The sequence below is a fragment of the Sus scrofa genome, chromosome 13 (assembly GCF_000003025.6).
Source record: "Sus scrofa isolate TJ Tabasco breed Duroc chromosome 13, Sscrofa11.1, whole genome shotgun sequence".
Taxonomy (NCBI): domain Eukaryota; kingdom Metazoa; phylum Chordata; class Mammalia; order Artiodactyla; family Suidae; genus Sus; species Sus scrofa.
In genome coordinates, this window is record NC_010455.5 from 203324965 (window position 1) to 203349650 (window position 24686).

The 24686-nt window shown below is 48.8% G+C and overlaps 1 protein-coding gene across 8 annotated transcripts in view; it reads left to right on the forward strand.

Moving 5' to 3' along the window:
* Positions 421-24686, forward strand: part of IGSF5 (immunoglobulin superfamily member 5) — a 46977-nt gene continuing 22711 nt past the window's right edge. For 3 of the 8 annotated variants that reach the window (XM_021070993.1, XM_021070996.1, XM_021070997.1), the window contains exons 1-6: positions 1035-1126; positions 1337-1478; positions 5131-5207; positions 5619-5726; positions 14702-15019; positions 21162-21461. In XM_021070993.1, the coding sequence (XP_020926652.1) occupies positions 5150-5207; positions 5619-5726; positions 14702-15019; positions 21162-21461 (784 nt within the window). In that variant the 5' untranslated portion in view covers positions 1035-1126; positions 1337-1478; positions 5131-5149. Of the gene's footprint in view, positions 1127-1336; positions 1479-5130; positions 5208-5599; positions 5727-14701; positions 15020-21161; positions 21462-24686 lie in introns of all 8 variants that reach the window. The other 5 variants (XM_021070998.1, XM_021070994.1, XM_021070999.1 and 2 more) reach the window with 5 other exon arrangements.

The following is a 24686-nucleotide window of genomic DNA, read 5'->3' on the forward strand; positions in this document are numbered from 1 at the left end:
GGAAGAACCGTTTTCTTTTCGGGCAGATGGGAGTTAAGAAAGTTGTAATATTTGTCCATACGGCTATGAATGGTCTGTCTTCTTCATAAACTCTCCAGGAGGAGTTCCCAAGGTGGTGCAGTGGTAATGAACCTGACTGGGAACCATGAGGATGTGGGTTCAATCCCTGGCTTCACTCAGTGGGTTAGGATCCGGTGTTGCCGTGAGCTGTGGTATAGGTCGCAGATGCAGCTCGGATTTGACCTCTAGTCTGGGAAGATGCATATGCCACAGTGGGGCCCTAAAAAGACAATAATAAATAAATAAACAAACAACCCCCCTGGAGAGGGGACTTATTTGTGTACGGGGGCTGGGGGGGGGGGAACTGCTGGCAGCCTTATGTCCCAGGAGTTGCTGCTTTTAGTCAGAAAAGGGAAGCTCTAAAGGCTTTTTTTTTTTTTTTTTTAACTTTATCTGTTGAATCTCCAGTGCCTTCAGTGTAAAAATAATCTTTCTGCCCAAGTGGCCTATTTTGGGGTGGCATATTCTAATCCCCGTCCACCGGCAGACAGCATTCTGCCCCCATCCCCCCAGCCCCGTTTATTTGCCTCAGGGTCTTACCCCAAGTACAGGAATCCATACCTTCCGTGGGCACCTGTTCTGTGCAGACGCCCTTGACCTTGAGTCCCAGGACAGGATTAGAATGTGACTGTGACGAGGGAGACAAGCCAGAGAGCCACAAAGAACAGACAGTGAGAGAGCAGACAGCTCCATCCATGCTGCTTTAGGATTTGGGGAATTTTCCAGGGATTGTCAAAGCTCCATAAAGCCAAGTTCCTTTTTGACTTCCGAGGAGCTGGGCGTGGGGTCTTGGAAGCCTGCAGAAAACCTCTTAGCTGTTCCCCTGCAAATGTACTTGACTTCTCAAGCTGCATTCCAGAGGACTTCACCCTGAGGACTTTTTTTTTCTTTTACAAAAAACCTGTTCTGGAGGCTGCGTGGGAGCCTGGCTGGAAGAAGGAACCGGCTCTGCCAGCCCCGGCGCCTGTGCTGGAGCCCGGCGAGCAAGGTCAGCCGGTGGCCGGCCACGTCCATGGCCACGTCCCTGATCAGGAAGGGGTTGCAGGCCCCCGGCTGGAGCAGGAGGGTAAGAGCCTGGCTCTGTGGGACCTGAGAAAGGCTCGGGGCAGGACATGGGGCGGAGGGGCAGCCTGGGTCCTGAGGTGGTGGTGGGGGGGCGCTGTCAGCAGGGCTGGGCTCCAGAGCTGGCTGATGATTAACGGAAAGTGTGCCAGGCAGGGAGGCCACCTCGCTGTGCACAGCCGGCCCTGTGACGTGAGCAACTTCCTGGTAACAGGTGAGCACGGTCTGGATTCCCAGTGGCTGACAGATTGCTTCCTGCCTTTCTGTGGGGAGAGCACAGAGGCAAGAGAGAGGCCTTGGGGGAACGGAGACCCTTCGCTGAGGCCCCGAGGGGTGGACCCCCGGCCCCCGCCGAGGTGAGACAGCTCTGTGGGCCCTGGTGTGTGGCCAGCTGACCCCCTGCAGGTGCCCGATCTCCTCCTGGGAGCCGGTGTGGGCAGCTCACTGGTCTCGGGGAACGTGCTGGAAGATCCAACACAGCTCTGTTACCCAAACCCCATGGAGTTAAACATTAAAAGATCTGGCTACTCTTTCAATGTTTGGGAATTTGAGCTGGTTTCTCAGCAGGCGAGAGCGTGCCTTCACAGGGAGCTGTTTTCAGGATGCCTTGAGAGACCAGGCTGGAGCTGGGGGGTTCAGATTCAAAGACTGGAAAATTCCCGGCACTCTGGCTGCTCATTGGACAGACTTTAAATGCCACTTGGCCTTCCCTAATGAGAGGCCCGGGGGGAAGGAGCCTGCTCCACATCCTGGAAGGTCTAAAGCTTCCTGAGGCTGCCTGGGGAGCCGAGGCACCTCTGAATGTGGGGGTGCCCAGAACTGGCGTCCTGGGGGGCTTTTCATGTCCACACAGAGGTTTTCGGAGAGGCCCTTGTGTGGATTTTACTGCAGCTTGTTCCCACCTGTCCTTGTTCTTTTCGGATTTAGGCTTCACACTGATGCCCAAAACAGGATGTCTGCCTCCTTCGGATTTCATGATATCAGGCTATTTCTGAGAACCCAGACCCGAGGGGTCTGTGTGTGTGTGCGTGCGCGCGTGTGCGAGTGTGTGTGTGTGTGTGTTTAGGGTTAGATAAGCAGGTCATGTTCAGCAGGTTTCTTCCTGAGCAGACGAGCTTGGTGGGCCCGACAGGTCTCCTGAGGGTTTCTTTTCTTGTTTTCTTTTTTTGCTTTTTAGGGCCGCACTTGTGGCATCTGGAGGTTCCCAAGCTAGAGGCTGAATCAGAACTGCAGCCACAGGCCTACACCACAGCCACAGCAATGCGGGATCTGAGCCGAGTCTGTGACCTACACCACAGCTCACGGCAACGCTGGATCCTTAGCCCACCGAGTGAGGCCAGGGATCAAACCCGCGTCCTCATGGATACTAGTCGGGTTCATAATACCGCTGAGCCACGACGGGAACTCTGGGATTGGCATTTAAATCCTGTCTCTTTGATGCAGATGAATAAGATTAAAGACTTTTTTAAAACTTTGCAGTTTTTCAATGAAAAGTAGGTGATTCAGGTCTTCTGTAAGGAGGTGAATGAGCAGTTAAGTCTCAAACTGCTCTACAGAGGTAGGAACTTGGAATTAGCTGGCAGAGGCTCTGCTCTGACGAAAGGGACTTACCTGAGTTCAGTGACAGCCTGCAAACAACTTGATGGCCTTTCCTTCCTGTCCATGCCCTTCAAATTCCAAACCCTCACAGATCCGTGTCTGGGTTCCCGTAGCTCTTGGGGTTCCGATGGGCTCTTAGAAGTGGACTCCCCCATCAGACAGAGAATAAGTGAGCTGAGTGACCCATTCTGTGTCTGCAGCCCGTCTGACCTTGGTTATCGGTGACAAGAAGTATTTCCGAGTGGATCTAAAGTTCTTGCTGCAGTTTCAATAAAGCGGGGTCCAGCCTTCACGTTTATTGCTTTTGGTAGAACGTGGGGCTTTTATAGCTTGGCTGCTCGATTCCTCCTCCCTCCTCTGCTAGGGCCAGGCATTCTAGATGACTCGTAGCATCACTGGCTGGTCTGCTTGTGTCCGTCGAACCTTGAAAATGAGTAAATGATTTATTTGGCACTTGGCTGTTGGGGGTCTCGAGTCGGTCTGGGAAGGCTGTGATTTCAGTTCAGTTTGTGCTGAGCTACTGTACAGCTTGGTGTTGAGGCAGAATTGGAGGGATTTGCTGGGTCTGTTTTCGAGGCTTTGCAAGGGGCTGGGCTGAGCGGTGGGAAGGTCTGGCAGCCCGGATCCTGCGACCCTTAGATTATACACGTGAGCGGTTGTGGTTTACTACACAGGCTGAATTTTGCTTTCCGAAGACATTAGAAAAGACATCAGACTCTTTCTTTCAGTGCCTCCTGCAGCTAGAGATGTTGCGGTTGGTACCTGTGTCTATTTCAGTTCTTGTATTTCTGCTTGTGCGTTGCAGTGGGGTCTGCAGGAGACAGAGCTCAGGGTGGGTGTGTCAGCTCACCAGCAGATTCCCGAGGGGGATGGGACCTGCTGCCTTCCGCTTTGGAGGCGTGGGGTGGATCCGGCCAGCAGGGCTGTGAAATCCACGTGGATGCCAAAGCCCAAGGGAAGACTGCCCCCAGGTCCGGTCGAGAGCCAAGGATGCTTGAGATAAAAATACCCTCCTCTGAGGCCGAGGAGCCAGTGCTGCTGGAGTCCGTTCCAGATACGTTCAGCAGGTGATGTCACTTAAGTGCTCCAGGGCTAGTGATTGCCTTGGATAGGCCTGCCCCAAGAAGGAAAATATAAAAATAAAAACTCCAGGGAGGAGTCCCTGTTGTGGCTCGATGAGTTACAAAGCCAACTAACATCCATGAGGATGTGGGTTTGATCCCTGGCCTTGTTTAGTGGGTTAAGGAATCTGGTGTTGCTGTGAGCTGTGGTGTGGGTCACAGATGCGGCTAGGATCCCGAGTTGTTGTGGCTGTGGCGTAGGCCAGCAGCTGCAGCTCCAATTAGACCCTTGGCCTAGGAACTTCTATATGCTGCACATGCAGCCCTAAGAAACAAACAAGCAAACAACAAACAAACAAATACGGGGGAGTTCTCTTGTGTCGTAGCAGGTTAAGGATCCAGCATTGTCCCTGCAGCAGCTTGGGTGGAGGTTTGGGCCTGGGAAACTTCCATATGATGCAGGCTTGACCAAAAAAAAAAAAAGTAAGAATGGAGAGTGGGCAAGAAGGCTATCAAAGAATGAAGAGCCTGGAGGGAAGGACTGAGAGCTTTATCTGAGAGCATCCCCATGTCCTGCCAAGGGGCCAGGAAAGCCCTACTTGGTCCACCCTGACCTCTCTCCTTCCTCTCCCCCTTCATTCTGCCCCAGCCCCAGAGCCCTCTCTGCAGTCCCAGACACCGTCCCACCCCAGGGCCTTTGCATGTGCTGTGCTGCTTCTGAAGCTCTTCCGCACACACCCAGCTGGCCGTCACCTCATGTCTTTGCCTGTTCCTTTGCACCTTCTCAGGAGCCTTTCTCTCCTGTTGGAAGCATTTGCCGGCCCACCCCCCGCACCCACACCCACACACAGACACACACACACACACACACACACACACACACACACACAATCACTCCTCTTCTTTGCCTCCACGCCTCTCTCCACCTCCTAATGTCGTCATCTGGTCGTCTGTTTCTCCCTTGTGATAATATAAATTTGTGAGAAGGATTTTTTTTCTCCCTAATTAAAGCATCGTGATAAAAATAGGTCTCAGGAAGCCTATCTTGGTCAGCAGATCCACGGTCATGGTACAGCATGGGCTTCTCATGATTTGTACACGGGCTTGGGAGGGGGATGATTTCAGAGCGAGTCTCGAATATGAGCAGGAGCCTGGATCGCTACACTGTTTAGCTTTCCTGACCCAGCAGGTCTGGGGTGGGAATGAGAATCTGCTTTCCTGTCAAGTCCCCAGATGGGGCGGGTGCGGTGGCCAGGCTGAGAGGCACCGACTCATCTGTCCAGGGACACAAGCTGGGAGGGTCCCCTTTGCGTAGGGACAGACTGACCTGCCTGCTTTGCTTTCCCAGGTGAGGAAGACTATGCGAGATGGAGGGCAGCTGCCGAGGCGTGCTGGCTGCGCTGGTCGTTCTGGCTGGGCTGGCAGGTAGGGACCTCGGGGCTTGGTGGAAAGTTCCTGGGCATCCCAGCTGCAGTGGGTGAAGGGACTCGGAGGAGGCCACCGGGGTGTGTGGCTGACAGAAGATGCTGAGCCCTCTTCCCACCCCCGACCCTGCCTCCTTGTGGGGTCCACTCCGGAAGGGTCCTGCAGGAGCTCCTGACCCCACCTGTCCTCCTCCATCCCGGTCCTTGATCCCGGAGGCTGCTTTGGCACCTTTCTCTTCCGTTTCTATCTGGTCTTCAGGGAAGACGTGACGCCGGCGTCACCTCCTCCCTGAAGCCTTCCTGAGCTTGCAGTTTTCCGGGTGATATCCCAGTTCCCATTACTGACAGAGCGAGGGACCTGTTGCCTGTGAGACCTCCCATTTGTCCCCACAGCTCCTCTTCGTCCCGGAAGGTTCCCAGAGTCTCGGTGGAAATGGACTCCAGGTGTCCCAGGCCAGGGTCTCAGATCAGAGTTGCAGGAGACGGGGAGATGGAGCATGCCAACCCCGGGGGTCATCAGGTAACGAGAGCTTATACCCCAGCTTTCTTTCGACTATATCTTGTCTTGATTTCATTGCTTCATGGATGTGTTTTCCTAGGAGGTTTTAAATGCCTGAAGGTGGCCTTACCCCAGGGGTTTTAATGCATTGTATTGATGCATAACACCCGCGCAGAAAATACACACGTTATAAAAGGACAGGTTGATGAAGTTTTACACGGAGCACCTTTGTGTGTCACCAGGGAGCCCAAGGGCACTTCACAGGTGCTTCATTCAGCTCCCCCCCGCCCCTGCCCAAAGTGACCATTGTTCTGACTTCTTGCTGCATTGCTAGGTGCTGCTTGCTTTGCACTTTATACAGCTATGCACTCTACTTCTGATGGAAAGATAATTAAAAAAAAAGAAACAACTCTGTTGGGAAGGAGTTGCCATCGTGGCTTGGCAAAAATGAATCTGACCAGCATCCATGAAGACACAGGTTCGATCCCTGGCCTCATTCAGTGGGTTAAGGATCTGGCATTACCGTGAGCTGTGGTGTAGGTCACAGACCTGTGCTGCTGTGGCTGTGATGTAGGCTGGCAGCTACAGCTCTGATTTGACCTCTAGCCTGGGAACCTCCACATGTCATGGATGCAGCTCTGAAAAAAAAAAAAAAAAAAAGGAAAGGAAAAAAGAAAAAAACTCTATCAAGGAGTTCCCTGGTGGTCTAGTGGTTAGGATTTGGCGCTTTCATCACAGTGGCCCGGATACAACCCCTGGTCTGGGAACCGAGATCCCCCATCAAGTGGCTGTATGCCATGGACAAAAACAAAACTAAACGACACCCCCCCCCACCCCCAAGTTCTTCCTATGGCCCAGAGGGTTAAGGATCTGGTGTTGTTGCGGCATTGGCTCCCATTGCTGCTGAGGCTCGGGTTCAGCCAACCCCCCCAAAAAAAAACCCAAAGAAAAAAACCTCTATTCATGATATCAGTGAATAAAATAGTACAGCAACTACCAGGGTGTGTTATGTGCAGTCAGGACTGTTTTATACATTTTAGCTCTGGGTGTGTTTACACCTTAAGCCGAGGGGACCAGGCTGGGATGCTCCTGTGTGCTTGGGGGCAGAGGTGTGTGGAAGCCCCTGCCTCTTAGCACGTGGCGTGAGCATTAAGTAGGTGCTTGACACGCATTTGCTTGAGGGGTGGAGGGGAGAACACTGACCCTGCTTGGGTGGATCGCAGGGGCTCTTGGGGTCAGCAAGCCAGGCCTAGCACGTGTGGTAGGGATCCGGCTCCAACGTGGCCATCTCGGTGGCAAAGTTTCTTCTGGCAGCTTAGCAGACAACGGATGGTCTACAGGTTTTCTGAGTCTTTTGTCTTATCTTTTTATTTTTTTAACTTTTTTAGGGCAGCGCCTGCAACACATGGAAGTTCCCAGGCTGCACGTCAAATTGGAGCTGCCTGTGCAACCTAAGCCACAGCCACAGCAATGCCAGACCCTTAACCCACTGAGCGAGGCCAGAGATCGAACCCGTGTCCTTATGGATACTAGCCGGGTTCTTAACCCACTGAGCCACAACAGGAGCTCCTTCCCTTTACCGTTTCGAAGGCAGGGATGGCTTGGGTTGATGCTTGGAGATGGCTCTTCCAGGACGGGGGAGAATTATGGGCTCATTCTGGAGCCCCCTGCAAGCACCTGTGGGGGTGGGGTCCAGCGCAAAAGTCGGAACCCCCGGGATGCTTCCTCTTGGAAAGCGCTGGATGGAAGCCCCTCCATTTGTAGACTTGGCTTTGAACAGCTGAGGGCAACCCCCCACACACACCTGCCACCCCTTCCTCTGCACCTCGTCCTCAGCATGACGGGTCATACAGGACCCTACCAAACTATTTGTTTCCTCAGTGACTTCACTGAGGGCTTCTTATTCTTTTTTTTTTTTTCCTAAAAGTTGAGGCCAAATTTATTCACAGTAATTGCAGATATTACAGTCTGCAGTTTCGGTGTTCAACATTGCATTATCCACTTTAGATGCTTTATCTAAAACGAAGTTTTTAGAAGGTATCAGAAAACGCACATGGGTGCAACCCTTTTTTTTCCTCTGCGTTATAGAAATGTCACAGGGTCATTGTAGGACACGTACTGATGAATGATTTGTGACTCGAATTGTCCTTTCAAGGGAAAAGGGCTTTTCTTTGTAAATGTCATTGAACTCACTTTCTGTTCGTTGAAATTGTTTCTCATTGGTCGGAAATGTTTCTCGGAGACCTAGGAGCTCACACTCTGCACATAGGGGGTTTGCGTGGCTGTGCCCCGATCCAGGTAACTACCAGCTAGTGAGTGTTTCTCGTGTTTCAGGGCTACACATATAGACCTCACATCGCACGCTAACCCTCTGTGGGAAACCGTGATTGGTAGCATTTTTTAAGGACAACAAATCAAGACTTAGAATTTTAAAAAATAGTAGCCAGCAGTCTCTCCAAAAGGGATGATGGTGCTTGGTCCACACTCAGATTTTTGACTCCAAAGCCAGCCTTTTTCTTTGCTTATTATTATTATTTTTAATAATTGGGGGAAAACGTAAATAGTAGTAACTTACGGAGAATGATAAAAATTAAACGTAGGTCCTCCCCTTCTAGAATTAACAGATGTTCATTTTGAAACTTAAGCGTTTTAAGATTTTTTTCTAAAGAAAACATCATAGACAAAAAAGTTCTTACTTTACCCTTCCCAGGCCTGATCTTTTTCCTTCTCACTCCCACCCCCAGCCTGACCCACTGCCTTCTTCAGAGGCAGTTGGGCCTCTACCCAGACCATATTTCTTTGCTTTTATTATACACATATGTGTTTCTTGTCAGCATATTCACTAAGGGCTTCTTAGGCGCCATTGAGTTGCAGGCACTGGATGTGCCAAACCAGGCATAGTCTCTGCTAACAAAGGAATTAGAGCCTCGTGGGGGAAACAGGTCTTGGTTGATAGAAAAGTCAGTCTAATCAATAAAAATCAATATTGCCACCACCAGGAGTTCCCACTGCGGCTCTACCGGGGAACTGCCCTGCTTCATTTCTCAGATTCCTTCTGACGGCCCCAATCCCTGATGTCTTTTTGACCCTCATTTTCTCCTTTGGAGGTGCCCCAGCTGGGCACTTCCCTTCTACCCCTTCTACTGCCCCCACTTTTTCAGGGCCCCGCCCGAGGCATATGGAAGTTCCCAGGCTAGGGGTTGAATTGGAGCTGCAGGTGCTGGTCTACACCACAGCCACAGCCACGCCAGATCCTGAATGCATTGAGTGGGCCCGGGGACCGAACCTGTGTCCTCTTGGATGCTAGTCAGGTTCATTACCACTGGGCCACGACAGGAACTCCCGCCCTCTGCTTTATTTCCCTTCCTCTTTTTTCTTTTCTTTTTCTTTCTTTCTTTCTTTTTTTTCCAGCTGTGGTATGCAGTATTCTCAGACCCGGAACTGAACTGGGGCCACAGCGGTGAAAACACCGAATCCTAACCACAAGACCCCGGGGGCACTCCCTCTTCTGCTTTTAATTGTCTGCTTTTCTCTTCATTTCCCACATGAACGAGGGGATGGGAGCCAGCAAAGGGCCCACAGGTGCAGGAGGGAAGCCGGACAGGAGGCAAGTGGAGGAGGAGGAGGAGGTGGGTGGGTTGGGACAGACCCTCTGGGCCCCCGATGCCAGCCAGGGAGACACCCAGCTGCTACTTTAGGGAGCGGAGGAAAAGCCATTGCAGAAAAATGGTACTCATGCTTAGGACGAGTCTGTGGAGGAGCCAGGCAGCTGGTCCACCTGTGACTGTGAGCGATTTTAGTTTTGCAGATGTAAGGACACAGTGGGTAGAAGAGAAGCTTCTCAACCCTGGGTGGCGACCAGACCTTTACACAGAGATGCTGATGGAGGAGGGTCTTTGGGGCGGAAGGAGGGCGAGGGGGCGGGGCTGAAGCCTTGGACTTGGAATTGAAGATGCTGGAGTAAGAATCTTGCCAGTGGACCAGCTTCTCCAAGTGAGGACCCAGTGTTGGGTGGTCACTGTAGCTGGTGGCCGGGGGTGGCTGGGGGGACACTGAACGTTCCCAGGACTCTGCCCTTGACGTGGGCCTTTGCTCCACCACGTGAACAGAGAACAAAGAGGAAAGGAGTCTTTTGTGTTGAGGTGGGGACTGTGTGATGAAAGGTCTTGTTTACAGTTTTCACATATTTATTCTGTGTAGGGCAGGTTACATACCCACAGCTGATAGGATACAGGGAGGGAGCTGCGAGATTCCAGGGCCTCACGTTACCAGAAATACAGCCGCTGAGTCATAAGGCAAAGCTGGAGGCCAGTTCCCAGTTGTTGTTCTGGCAAAGATCGCAGGCAGCAATGTCAGGGGAGGTTAGTTTTAAGATTTAGTGCCTCCTGTTTCATCAGAAGGCCAAGTTCAGGAGTTCCAGTTTTGGCTCAATGGTAACAAATCCGACTAGTATCCAAGAGGTTGTGGGTTTGATCCCTGGCCCTGCTCAGTGGGTCAAGGATCTGGCATTGCCTTGGTTGTGGTGTGAGCCTGCAGTTGCAGCTCTGATCAGACCCTAAGCCTGGGAGCTTCCATATGCTGCAGATGTGGCCCTAAAAAGAAAAAAAAAAAAAAAAAAAAAAAAAAGAAGAAGAAGAAGAAGGGCCAAGTTCAGGAGTTCCTACTGTGGCTCAACCGTAACAAACCCTACTAGTATCCAAGAGGTTGTGGGTTCAATCCCCGGCCTCGATCAGTGGGTTAAAGATCCAGCATTGCCGCTAGCTTCAGCATAGGTCACAGATCTAGCTTGGATCTGGCATTGCTGTGGCGGTGGCATAGGCGGCAGCTGCAGCTCCAGTTGGACCCCTAGCCTGGGAACCATATGCTGCATGTGCAGCCCTAAAAAGAAAAAAAAGAAAGAAAGAAAGGCCAAGTTCAAATTGGAAGACTTTCCATGTGGCCCAGGCCCCTTCCTCCCTCCCTCCCACCTCCCCAACTGCACAGTAAGGTCTATGGGTACCTGTGTGCATTTTTGGTTCCACGTGTAGCCCACAGAGTCCTTAAGGGCTGGCCAGGAGTGAGCGGTGTTCTGAAGTGAAAGACCCATCCGGCACTGGGCAGTGGCAGAACCAGGGTTTCTGGTGCTTTGCTCTCCTGGTTGGAGGGGCCTGGGCTGAGTTGCTGGTGGGGTGTGCCCAGTCTCGTGGCCCCAGCAGTCCTAGCCCCTGCCCCTCAGGCTCTCCTCATTCTGCTCCCATGCACCCCAGTCAGGAGTGGGGCAGGATGTTGTTATCACAGTGGATAGGAGAACACATCCTTGGGGTGTAGGGTGTTCTTGTGTCCTTTTTGTGTGTGTGTGTGTGTGCAGGGGAGGGCTGCACCCATGGCATATGGAGGTTCCCAGGCTAGGGGTCCAATTGGAACTGCAGCTGCTGGCCTACACCACAGCCACAGCAATGCCAGCCCTGAGCCGCATCTGCAACCCACATCACAGCTTGTGGCAACACTGGATCCTTAACCCACTAAGAGGGACCAGGGATCGAACCAGCATCCTTGTAGATACTAGTCGGATTCTTAACCGGCTGAGCCACAACAGTAGCTCCTGTCTTTCTTCTGAAGATGCTGTCCAGGGTTTGAAGGAGAGCCAAGCTGGCACAGCGGCTGTGGCCTCCCTGGGGAGTCATTTCTGACTACCCTTCCTCAGGCTTTTTCCCTTTTTTAAAAAATCCTGGATCAAAGGGATCCTTGGATCAAAGAGCCATGCCCAGGGGTCAGGGAGGTTGCCCACTGTGAGTCCTTATTTAGGGTCATGCTTCCTCTCTTTCTCTCTTGCCCAGAGGCACAGCAAAGAGCAGTGATCATATATTTAGGATGAGCCCCAGTTTGTTCTGCCCTCCCTCAGTTCTGCCTCTTTGGAAACTTCAGGGCTCTTCTTGACTGTCCCACTGGCTTCAGGGGGCCGTCTGTGCAGCCCCTTCTGTCCCACTGGCCTGGCCTTGCAGGGGTGCGCATCCCCGCAGTGCATTCTGGGTACTCAGGTGAGTACTGATAGGACAATGAGCATCTGACAGGGAGGTTCCTCCCTTGCCTAACTCCCCTTAGGGCCGTACGAGATTCTTTTAGAACCTGCCTGGCACTTGACCTTGATTGGAGCGAAAGCGAGGCTGCGTTTATGTGGGGGCAGCCCATGTGGATGGGGGCTGTCGGGCGGGTCCCCAGAGATCTCGCGGCTCCCGAAGGTAATAGCAACGTGTTGCAATCTTACTGATGGTGCAGGTGTGGTCGAGAAGAAACCAAGGGGGTGGGGTCTTTTTGCTACAAACTCTGAGTGAGCTCAGAGAGGAAAGAGCAGGAAAGAGAGACAGTTCAGCGGGGCCAGGTCCCATGCTCTGTCTCAGCACCACCCCTGTGATCACAGGTCCTGGATGTTGGTGGGGGGGGGGTCCTTTTGTTCCTCAGCATTACCCATAAGTGGTGAAAGATGAGAATCAGAGATCTTGAAGGCTACCTAGTGCTATGCAAATTCTACTTTGACTTATCATCACAAACACGGGAAAGTCTAGGAAGACACTGGCCACCCAGTGGCTCTTCCGGGGAGATAAGGAAACCAGGCCTAAATAGCCCAACGCTTCCCTGAGTTCTTCAGGAGCAGAACACGCTCCGTCTTGAGTGGTTCCGCCTGACTTCCCAGGAGCTGGAGAGGTTTTGGTGCCTGCAGTGTGGAAGGCCAGCCGGAAGTTGCCGTTCCAGTTAAAACCGGTGTCAGAGTGTGTCTGGTGAGCAACAGGTGGAACGCGGTGAATAGCATTTTATTTTCATTTATGATTTTCTTGGCTTGTCCTGCAAGTCACAGAACCGTGACTGTTTCCTGAGCGCTTGGGGCCATGTTAAGAGCTTTACAGGGATGGTCTCATTTGGATCTTTATTTTATTTTTTGATTTTTAAAGTTTTATTGAAGTCTGATTGATTTACAATATTGCGATATTTCTGCTGCACCACAGCGTGATTCAACTATACATGTCCACACATCCATTCTCTTTCAGATTCTTTTCCCACATAGATGATCACAGAAGCCTGGGTAGAATTCCCTGTGCTGTGCGGTAGATCCCTGTTGGCCAATCATTCCATAGACCTCAGGGTGCATGTACCCGTCCCAACCCCCCTGTCCAAACCCCTGTGCCTGTACCAGTCCCTCCACCCACACCTGTCCCCTTTGGTAGCCATATATTTGTTTTCAAAGTCTGTGGTTGTTTTTTTGTTTGTTTTTGTTTTTTGCCCCTGATTTTTAGGGCTGTACCAGCAGCATATGGAAGCTCCCAGGCTAGGGGTCACATCAGAGCTGCAGCTCCTGGCCTGCACCACAGCCACAGCAATGAGGGATCTGAGCCGAATCTTCAACCTATACCACAGCTCATGGCAATGCCGGATTCTTAACCTACTGAATGAGGCCAGGGATCGAACCTATATCCCCATGGACACTAGTCAGGTTCGTCACCCACTGAGCCACAACAGGAACTCCGAAGTCTGTGGTTCTTAAAAAAAGTTGCTCTGTACTTTCACCCAACTCAACTTGGGTCCCTTCACCCAGTGTGTAGCCAGGCCAGTCTACTGACACCAGGTGGTATGAAGGAAAGTGCAGTATTTATTCAGGGGGCCAAACAGGGAGCACAGATAGCTAATACTCAGAAGACCCAAATTCCCTGGTGCCTTTCAGGGAAGGGATTTAAAAGGCAGTGTGAGGGAGAGGCATGGGGTTCACGGTCAGCTCATGCACTGTCTTCTGATTGGCGGGTGGTGAGGTCATTGGGAGTCGACACCATCAGCCTTCTGGTTCCAGCCCATCTGGGGTCTCTGGGCTTGAGGTCAGCATGTGGTTAACGCCTTCCACTTGGTGGGGGTTTGGTATCTGCAAAAAAAGCCAAGCACATGGCTCAGGATGTTATTTATAGCCTCCAGGAAGGACCTAAGTTTCCTTGACTTTGTTTTGTGGCTAAACTGTTATTATTTTGTCTTGTTTGACTGTCTTCCTTGGGTTCTGCGTTTTTTCACTCCTCTGATTAAATTTGCTCTTTGGAACGCAGGGCAGGCCTAGGAGGTGAGAGCTTTTCTAGAAACAAGAGGCAGGGGATGTGGGGCAGGGGAGGGTCTGTCCCCAGGAAGGCTCCGCAGCGTCCTGCTTGGCATCAGTGCTAGTGCCCCTGTTCTGCAGCTGAGGGCAGTGGGCACCCAGGAGGGTGATAACTGGCCCCGTGAGGCAGGACTCACTCCCCAGTCCAGTCTTTTGCTTTCGAGCCACCTGCCCACCTGCTGGCGCTTTAAACCCAACCCTGGATGTGGTGAGATGCTCCACGCGGCTCCAAGTGCATCCTCCAGCGTTCTCACTAAGGGACCCTCTCCTGCATCCTCCTGTGTAGCGTCCTCCCTCTCTCTATCTCCCCACTGTCTCTTCCTTCCAGTCCTTGGTAAGAGGGGCGTGGCATTCCATCCTAAGGGTAGTGGACCTTGGTCGGGGCAAGCTGGGGGCCCCACCGTCCATGTGAAGAGAAGCTACTTTCCACTTTCCCCTCTGAACTGTGGGATCTCGGTGGTGGAAGTCAAAGGTCCTTCCCACTTCACTGGGAGGAAAAGTCTCATTGAATAGCGAGGCTGAAAACCTTGCCTGGAGTAACCGAGCTGGGCTATCGTGGTGGCTTCTTGGGACAGGTTGGGGTCAGGTACTTCAGGAACATTCCTCCAGAGGTGAAAGAGGGCCGCCGCTTCCTCCACTCCCAATCCCGTGGGCAGTTCCGAGGACTGTGAAGTGAGGGGAGGGGCTTGGGGAGGAGGGGTGGGCGTGGCTTCCTGTCCATCGGAAGCTCCTGATCTACCCGAGACCTGGGGTTGTGATCATCAGGACCCCGAGGCTGAGCCTTTGGAGGGCACCCAGGGTCCCAACTGGTACCCAGAAGGGTTACATTGCACAGTTGACCTCTGGCGAGTCATGTCCTCAGCACCTTGAAAAATTGGTTGTCTTTTAGCTTGTGGATCCGGCAATGAAATCTTAGAGGGTCCCAGGAACGTCACGGTGGTGAAGGGCTCGGAGGCTCGCTTCAACTGCACCATCTCCCAGGGCTGGAAGCTCATCATGTGGGCTCTGAAAGGCACGGTGGTTCTGAGCGTCACGCCCACCGAGCCCATCATCACCAACGACCGATTCACGTCTGCAAGTTATGAAGAGGGCGGTAACTTCATCTCTGAGATGATCATCCATGACGTGCAGCTCAGTGATGCCGGGCAGGTCAAATGCAGCCTCCAGAACAGTGACCGGGATGGATCCGCTTTCCTTTCCGTCCAAGGTGTGTACGCAGGTGGCTTTGATGGATGGCGTTTGGCGTCTGCTGGGTTAAACGTCAGGGGGCTGGAAGGGAGGTTCGTGTCATATGTGGGGACATACAGGCTGACCTTCAGCTGGTGCAGTGCTTGGAGTTACTCTGAACTGAGGGACGTTTTGTTTATTTACTGTCTCCCTCCCTTCCTCCTCCCGCCTTTCCGCCCTTCTTTTACATGTGGGCCCCCCTTCCGTTGGTAAGATGCTTAGAATTACTCTGAACTGACTACTGTTTACTATTTTGTTGTGTGTTTATTTCTGTCCTCCCTTCCTCACTGACTCCTTTACTTCTTTTCTTCCTGCTTCTCTCGCTCTACCCTTCCATCTTCCCTTTTTTTTTTTTTTTTTTTCTTTTTTCGGGCCCCGCTCTTGGCATGTGGAGGCTCTCAAGCCAGGGGTCCAATCAGAGCTATAGCTGCTGGCCTACACCACAGCCCCAGCAACGTGGGATCCATGCTGCATCTGCAGCCCACACCACAGCTCATGGCAATGCCAGATCCTTAATCCACTGAGCAAGGTTGGGATGGAACCCACAAGCTCATGGTTCCTAGTAGGATTCATTTCCACTGTGCCACGACTGGGACGCCTCCTTTTCTTTTTCTCTTATTAGGACTATGAAAGACAGTGTTCAATCACTTTTCCATCTGACCCATTTTTGCAGTAATAGATTTTCTGGAAGTACATCCTGGAATTCTGGGATTCATTGTCCTTTCTCGAGTTTTTCATGGACCTAACTCTATTTCTTTGCCTGCCATCATTTATCGGCTTTGAATCATGCCCTAACTTTCTCCTCTTTCCAGCTGGATTTCCCTCATCTTTAACCCCTTTCTGTCCCCAGTGATGCTTATAACCAAAGGTGTGTGTTTGCTAAACCCAAGTCTTTTAGAGAAAATAAACAAAGTGAGTAATAATGGATAATTTATTTTTCCTTGTATCATTTGTTCATTTTCATCATAGGGCAGTTGTGGGATGAAAGGTAATTTTGAGGTGCTGAAGATTATGCTATATAGTGAAAAAATGAAAGCGTCTGAGGGTTCAGAACATTTTTATTAAAGTTAATCACTTTACAGTCCTTAATAATGTAATTCTTTGCTGTTTATAGATGGATTAGAGCTTTTGGAGTTCCTGATTTCTATGGCAGAGTTGCTTATAACAGATCACATTGTTTCTTTGAAAGTTTTTCTTATGTCTATTTATTTTCTTGCCTAGGAGAAATTTCCAATGATTTGGTCTCTATTCATACTGCTGTCAAATTGAATTTAATAACGTTTGGAGGAGATACATATCTACCTATTTCCACTTGCTTTTTTTTTTTTAAATTAGCCAAATTGTTGTATCTTTACTTTGATGTGTCTAATTTTGTGTGGTCTAATGAGGGGCACAAGTATAGTCTCTAAATAAGTGATTTTGTGAGGTTACCTGGATGATTAGCCCAATTTGCACAATCAAATTGTTATAATCACTTGGTGATATAAAGGAAAGAACACAGGACAAGGAAGAAAAGATATGAGTTCTGGCTCTGTTTTCATCAATTCCCTACCTTGGTGACTCCTGAAATGGCTCAATTTCTTCATCTTTAAAGTGGATATAAGGCTCCTCTGCCCACATCACAGTTTTTTGGGAAGATTGGATTAAAAAAAAAATGACTGAGGGTGGTTTGAGGACTCCAAATGACTGAGGGTGGTTTGAGGACTTGTTATTTTCAATTTATTGCACCTGAAGCTAGGGGTCCAGGGTGGACTAGTGGTTAACCATAGAGTCATGGAAGCCTGATAGGTTCAAGTTCCAGCTTTATCACTGGTTAACTGTGTGACCTTGGGCATGTAACTAATGACCTGGAGCAATAGTTTCCTCATCATGGAGCAGTTATGGGACCAAACGAGTAGGTCTGTATTAAGCCTTTAGAACAGCAACTGGTCCAAAGCAATCTTAATACAGTCATTGGCTATTTTTTTATTATGTTCCCAATAGGAGCATGCCATTGAGTTAGGTGTTTGAGGGGGACTTAAGGATGAATGGAATAAGGCACCCAATAAGGTTCTTATTCCCTGAAGAACCTCATAGGAAGAGTGGATAATGCAAGGGCAATGAGAAGGAGACAACTCAGGTTCAAACTGGGAAGAGAGATGAGACACTTGGAAAGGCTTTGAAGGATGAGTCCACGGAGCAGGTGCCACATGATATGTGCCTTGGAGGTCTGGAGATGACAGGCAGAGTGAGGAAGCCAGAGAAGGGCATCCCATGATCAAGGAAACAGGGTCAGAGGCATGGCATTATTGTTACACTTATGGCATATCAGAGTCACAAATCCATGAGGTTTTATAGCAACTCTCCCAAAGCCATGCACCTGTAAAGTTGTCTGAATATCCCTAACATGCATTTTCACACATTAATAATTACTGTAGCTTTTGGTTTTAACATGGATGGACGACAACTACAGATGTGATAAATTCATTTGAGTAATAAAAAAAAAAAGAAAAAAAAATGGATGGACGAACACTCATCTGGGGAAGTTAGAGCCTTCCCCAAGGTCACGTGGAAGGAACCCGTAGATTGGGACCGAGCTCCATCCATTTACCCTGGTCGTTCTGGTCTGATGGCACTTTGCTCTTAGAGGAACCAAAGTTCTCTGGGCAACAGGGTCTCTTCAAGGGAAAAGAATCATGAAAAAGGAGGAAACATCTAGTTTTAGAAAGTGAATTTTCCAAAGATTGTTTTTTCCCCCTCCCCTGTATCAGTAAGAAAAAATAAAGAGAACTTACATAACTCCGGGTTGAGTCATCCGAAGTCTATGTGAATGTTCTAGCCATCACCCTGTGTAAAGTATCTGTCATGCCACTGGATGACCTTTGTGAAAGCCCATGGAAAAGGGTGAATCACAGATACTGAAAAGGAAATGCTTCAGATTGCTGCATTTGTCCATTTATTGCCCAATCCACCAATTAATCACTCACCCAACTCTAGACCTCTTGTGTTTTGAGGGCCAGTGAGACTTGAGTTCAATTTATTTGTTACTAACTGAAGCAATCCATCTCTCCCAGTTTCTGTCTTCTCAAACCTCTGCATCAATGAAACAATTAATGAGTAAAAAAGAATAGGTTCAGGAGGAGTTCCCATAGTTCCCGTAGTGGCTCAGCAGAAACGAATTTGACTAGTATCCATAAGGATGCAGGTTTGATCCCTGGCCTTGCTCAGTGAGTTAAGGATCCAGTGTTGCCATGAGCCGTGGTGTAGGCCACAGACAAGCTTCAGATCCCATGTTGCTGGGGCTGTGGTATAGGCTGGCAGCTACAGCTCTGATTTGATCCCTAGCTTGGGAACCTCCGTATGGCCCTAAAAAAAAAAAAAAAGTACAAACCTTTAGCCTTAAGGGATGAGTCTGTGAATCTGTTCCCCTCTCATTGTTGCATTTGCAGTAATCCTTGAATTAGCTAAGGTGCTTTACTTATTCCAAGACTCTGTTCACGAAAGGAGTAATTGGAAATCTGAAATTTCAGAGGAAGAAGAGCTTTCAGAGTTGATCCAGCCCAGTCTAGTCTGGAAACTCCCAGGGGTCCCTAGATTCTTCCTGGTGCCCTGAGGTCTGACTGTTTCCATAGTGATACCAAGATGTTAGTTTCATTACATCAGTTACCATAGTTCACTCCTTATCACCAGCGTACAGGGAGTTTCCCACTATATAACTCAGTGTGACAGTGTTTTCCAAGTGATACAAAATCATGCAAGTGTTAAAGATACAAAATCATGCAAGTGTTAAAGATCCATTCATTCAAAGTACCAGATGGAGCCATGGATTCTAATGATACAGAATGAAAGTTCCTTTATACGGTTTACTCACCATTAAGAAACCACTACCTGTTGAGTGCTGGTCTCGTATCAAAGAATATCCATGATTATCTGAAAAGCCTCTTCACCTTTCCAACTGTACCTCCATATAAAGAAGTCGGATTTTCTTTAAATACCCCAGAGAAAGCAACAGACTGCCACAGAAGCAGATATGAGAATCTAGCCTGATGTTAAAGAGATTTGCATAAATAGAAAACAATGTCTTTCTCCTCATGTATTTTAGCTTAAAATATAGATTTTTTTTCATAAAACTGTGTTTATCCATATTAGCAGGTAAGGGTTCTTAATGCTGTTTTAAAATAAATATTTAAAAATAAGCAAATATGTAATTCAATTTCAAATGTGAGACTTGATAGAACCCACATAAACCAAAGGTCTTTGGCATCCTCAGTGGTTTTAGGAGTATAAAATGTACTGAGACCAAAGTGTTGGAAAACCAGCGATCGAGTTTGAAACCACCACCTTGCTCACCAGGTAGAAAACAGAGAGCCTGAAAATTTCAGTGACTTGCCCCACGTAATGGCAATTTTGTGGGAAAGCCGGGGTCGAGAACAGATTTTTCGATTCTTAGTCCAGTGTTCTTTCCACTAGATTACGTAGCAGGGGTTTTAGGATATTTCTGTTTGAATCTTTCAATGACTGTGTATTTCACTAAGGCTGTGTCTTTACCAGGGTCCATCCTCAGGTTAGCTGAGTAGCATGAGCACCTACAGGTGCTCTTTTCAGGTGGGGTATTTACAGGATAAGCACTGGCATATGTGAGTGGGTTCTTACTAAAAACTTTGATATATTCTGATAACATGATTTCAGGTAGTTATTTCTTTAATTACATTGGATTAGATTTTTATTTAATTTCTGCCTCGAAAAGTATTCTAAGGTACTATGATAGGAATTATATTTAAAAATGTGTGACTCAGAAATAAAATGAGGAGTTTCAGTGTGACAATACAGGTCACACAGTATCTGGTGTGTCACTGCAGTGGCTTAGGTCACTGCTATGGCCACAGTTTGATTCCTGGGCCAGGCACTTGTGCATGCCATGGTTGTTGCCAAAGAGTAATATATGCTGATTGTAAAATAAATAAATACAAAAGGAATAAAAAGATTAAAAAAATAAAATGAATCTGACTGACCAAAGGCTAAGAGAGCTTTGCTTCCCTTGAACTCTGAGACCCGTGTTCCCTACAATGAAAAGAACATAAAACTTGGAGCTCCTGTTGTAACACAGCGGAAAATGAATCTGACTAGTATCCATGAGGACATGGGTTCGATCCCTGGGCCTCGCTCAGTAGGCTAAGGATCCACTGTTGCCATGAGCTGTGGTGAGGGCTCAGATGTGGCTCGGATCTGATGTTGCCATGGCTGTGGCATAGGCCTGCAGCTGCAGCTCCGATTCAACCTGGAAACTAAGGGCAGGTGCAGCCCTAAAAAAAAAAAAGGGATGTACAGCTTGTTTTCTCTTTTGCTTTGGCTCCAGGGAGAGCACAGGACAGCTTCACAGTTCCCCTGGCATAATCGCATAGCGCTGCATTTGGGCACATCTGCTCTCTCTTTCCCATGTATTTATATCCCCCTGGATCTTGATTTTTTTTTTTTTTTTTTTTTTTTTTTTTTTTTTTTTTTTGGTTTGGCCATGTCCACAGCATGCAGAAGTTCCCAGGCCAGGGATCAAACCTGCGTCGAAGCAATGACCCAAGCTACGGTGGTGACAATGCCACATCCCTAACCTGCTGGGCCACCAGGGAACTCCTGGATACAGATTTTTTCTTTTTCCTTTTTCCTTTTTTTGTTTTGCTTCTTATGGCCACATCTGCAGCATATAGAAGTTCCCAGGCTGGGAAGCTGCAGCTGCCAGCCTACCTCTCAGCCACAGCAACACTGCATCTGAGCCGAACCTGTGGCCTATGCCACAGCTGGTGGCAATGCCAGGTCCTTAACCCACAAATCGAGGCCAGGGATTAGGCCTGCATCCTCTCAGATGCTATGTTGGGTTCTTAAGCTGTTGAATCATAGTGGAAACTCCCTGATTTTATTTATTCATTGTCTCTGAAATCCATCTGTTTCATGGTGAGCCGTCTCACCGTTTTCTGTGAACTGACAGGTACGAATAAAACACAGATAAAACCTGAGTTAGGGTTTCTGGATACAGACACAGCCGGTTTGGGCTGGGGAAGACTGCACTCATGCGATGTGATTTGAAGGGAGAATTTGAACGACTCTGGTGTGCGATCATTCCCCCCGAACATCTCTCTTTTCCTCTCTAGTCATGGGGGCGCTGCTCATTCCCGGAGGCAGCCTCGTAGTCCTTGCGGAAGAGCCTTGTAATGTGACCTGCCGCGCTTGGGGCTGGACCCCACTCCCGGATATTTCCTGGGAGATCGGGGCTCCCGTGAGCCATTCGAGCTATGACTCTGCTCCGGAGCCCGATGACCTTCAAAGTGCAGTGAGTGTCCTGGCTCTCACGCCACTGGGCAGTGGCTCTGTGACTTGTGTCGCGGACATGAAGGGGCTGCCCCTGCAAGAGTCCGTAACTGTAAATCTTACGGTGGTTCAGCCTCCCTTGGGTAAGTGAAGCCTCTTTGCTTTATACAGAGTGAATTATTATTGTGCGCTTTGTAGTTTGTATGTCGTACTGCTTAATCAGCGATGCCCGGGAAGATCGCGGGTGGACCTTGATTTCAGGTAGGGATGGTGGCGGGACCAGTGACTGTGTCAGCTTAATGACCTTGTAATTTCAGTTCTGAAATTGCGTCTTCATGGGTTTCCTTCTTTCTCTTTTCTTTTTTTCTCTCTCTTGCTCTTTCCCTTTATCTCTTTCTCTTTCTTCTTCTTTCTTTCACTTTCTCTCTTACTTTTTTCTTTTTCTTTCTCACTTTCTCAATCTTTCTTTCTCACTTTCTCTCTCAATCTTTCTCACTTTCTCTCTCTCAAACTTTCCTTCCTTCCTTCCTTCCTTCCTTCCTTCCTTCCTTCCTTCCTTCCTTTCTTTCTTTCTTTCTTTCTTTCTTTCTTCCTTCCTTCCTTCCTTCCTTCCTTCCTTCCTTCCCTCCTTCCTTCTTCCTTCCTTTCTCTCTCTCTTTCCCTCCTTTCTTTCTTTTGCCAAGACTGGGGCATGTAGAAGTTCCTGGGACAGGGATTGAACCCATGCCATAGCAGTGACCTGAGCCGCAGCAGTGACAACGCCAGCTCCTTAACCTGCTAGGCCACCAGGGAACTCCATTTCCCTCTTTTCTACTTACCTGTGGAAACCACTAAGAATCTTGACCATTACTTATAAAATAGCATCAAGTTCAGATAGAGGTACTTCAATTCAGTGTTTTCTCAAGCTTTCACACATAACTCCCGTCTGATCCCCTCCCCCAGGGCCCGTGGGAAGTGAGCACTTCTAATCTGAGGCGGGTGGGTGCATCTTCTCAAGGATTCCTTCCAGTCCTAGTGAAATTAGGAGGGTTCATTGTTTTTACCCAGCAGTTCACAATATATTTGAAAGTATCAGGTCTCTCTATATATTTTGCTTTTTTTTAAATTTTTTTTTTTTTTTTAACTACACAAATGACATACGTTTAACACCAAGATCCCAAAGAGAATCTGCTGTAGGATCCTTGGCAAACTCGAGCCCTGACCACACACCTTCACTGGGCCTTCTGAGCCTGCTCGGAGGTCACTTGGGCCACAGCACAGGGGTGGGGGCTGGAGGTTGACTTTAATGCCTTCATTTTACAAAAGAGGGAAGGAAGGGGGGCCTGGAGGAGTACGATGCTCTGTTCCAGGTCTTACGCTGATGGCGCAGAGGGGTCCCGAAGCCAGGAGGAGCTGTTCTCTTGGTCCAAAACTCTTGCCACTACACCGACACCTTTACTTAAGATCTTCCGAAGTTTGGGACAAAACTACAGCCATAGCAAGAATAACAGCAATAATAACAGCAATTATTTTTAAAAAAGCACTACATAGGTCTTAATGTGTAAAGGTACTGTTTTAAGCGGTTCTCAGATATTAACCAAATTAACCTGCACGACGTTCCCAGGAGTGGATGCTGTTGTTAGTCCTGTTGTAAAGACAGGTGATGACAGGGACGTGCTGTTTGGAACTTGCCCACATCCACAGCAGATGGCGGAGGTGGCCTTGGCTGTCCCTGGCATCTGCTTACCCGTCCATTCTGCCCTCTGTGCGAGTGGTCACTGCAAGGTGTATACCTTTGCTGGGGCTGCCGAAGTACCTCCCTCAGGCCCCTCTCCTAGCTTCTGGGGGTCATTGTCTGAATCTCTTATTTCTGTGATGATTGTAAAGAGTGATTTTCTGTCCCATCACTTTCCTATTTTTATTAGTTGACATTCTTCTGTGAAAAAGGGACAGCTCTTTCCTTTTCTTCCTTTTCTTCCTTCCTTCCTTCCTTCTTCTTCTTCTCCTTTTTCTTCTTCTTTTCTACAGCTGTAGTATGGCTTCATTCTTACCCAATATGTTATACTTTTTTCCTGTCACTTTTCTTTTTGATGCTCAGATTGCTCCAGGTTTGGCCAGTGGGCGTCCCTTCCATCTGGCTCTGCTGTCCTCCTGACGTGTCCCTCTTGGGTTTTGAATACTTAGCTCACTAAGATATCCCGAACTTTCTTTGTTTTTCCCCCGGTCAAACCTGGAATCAGCCCTTTCTCCAAGGAGCCAACCCTGCTTGCTTTTAAGCAATTTAAATATGACAAATGATGGTCCAGGCTTTGCAAGGGAAGATTAAAAAAAAAAAAAAAAAAAGAGTCCATTAGCTCCAAATGGAACAAAATTGTTTAAACCACACATCTTAACAAGGTAATTGTGCGGCCAAGAGCTCTGGTCTCATGGTGATGCCCCATAAAAATGGATTTAGAGATTAGCTTGCCTGCAAGGTTTTTCTTTGTAGGGGAAGGGCAGGGGGCATTCTGTTTCTTAATCAGATTTAATTCCACTGAATTCTTCTTGGCTGGAGTCCTGCCAGTCTCCCAGGAAAGCGTGGTGGGTGCGTTGGGATGAGTCTGATGTCGCTGGACTCATTTGGAGAAGGGTAATTCGTCTCTACATTATTCATCAGGAGCTAGAGCAGCTGGCGGCTGGCAGCGTGTAGTATGTTTTATGCACGTTTTAGTAGCTGAAGACCTCATTACTGTCTTGGCTGATGGAGCTGGCAGGGAGCCAGCTTCTAGAAGCAAAGCCATGTTTACGAAATGCTGAGGGTGCAATAGGCTGTTCCTCTTCCAGCTTCTTCAGGAACCAGACAAAAACATCAGTCCTGTCCCCGGGTTCCTAAAAGTGGGAGGAATTTGTGCTCATTTCTGGATTAATCCTTCTGAGTCCTTGAAAGAAGAATGACACTGGCTGCTTAGGAAGCCTAAAGAATTCAACCCAAAAGGTTCTAGGAAGTACTTTTTGATTCTTTAAAGAAAAATGTCGTGAAAGGGCTGATGCAAATGCTTTTTAAAAATTCGATTTTCTCCTTTACAGAGGTAATAAAAACTTCAGGCACTGCAGACATATGTGCCACCAGAAGGTGAAAGCCCCCGGTGCCTGCCTTGAGCTAAGCTCCCTCAAAATGCTGTCTGACCGTCTGGATCGTTTTCCCCACATACTTACAAGTGTGTAGGCTGGTACCGTGTTGCAGAAATGTTACAGTGAAGCCGTATTTTTAGGACACAGGAACACCCTGGAGAATGTAATGATTCCTGGTATGATGTGAGTTTAGTGAGAAGGCAGTTTCAAGGGCAGACAAGAGTGGCTGGCGTGATAGTCCTGGTGGTAACTGGCACTAGCTCTGTGATGTGGGGCAA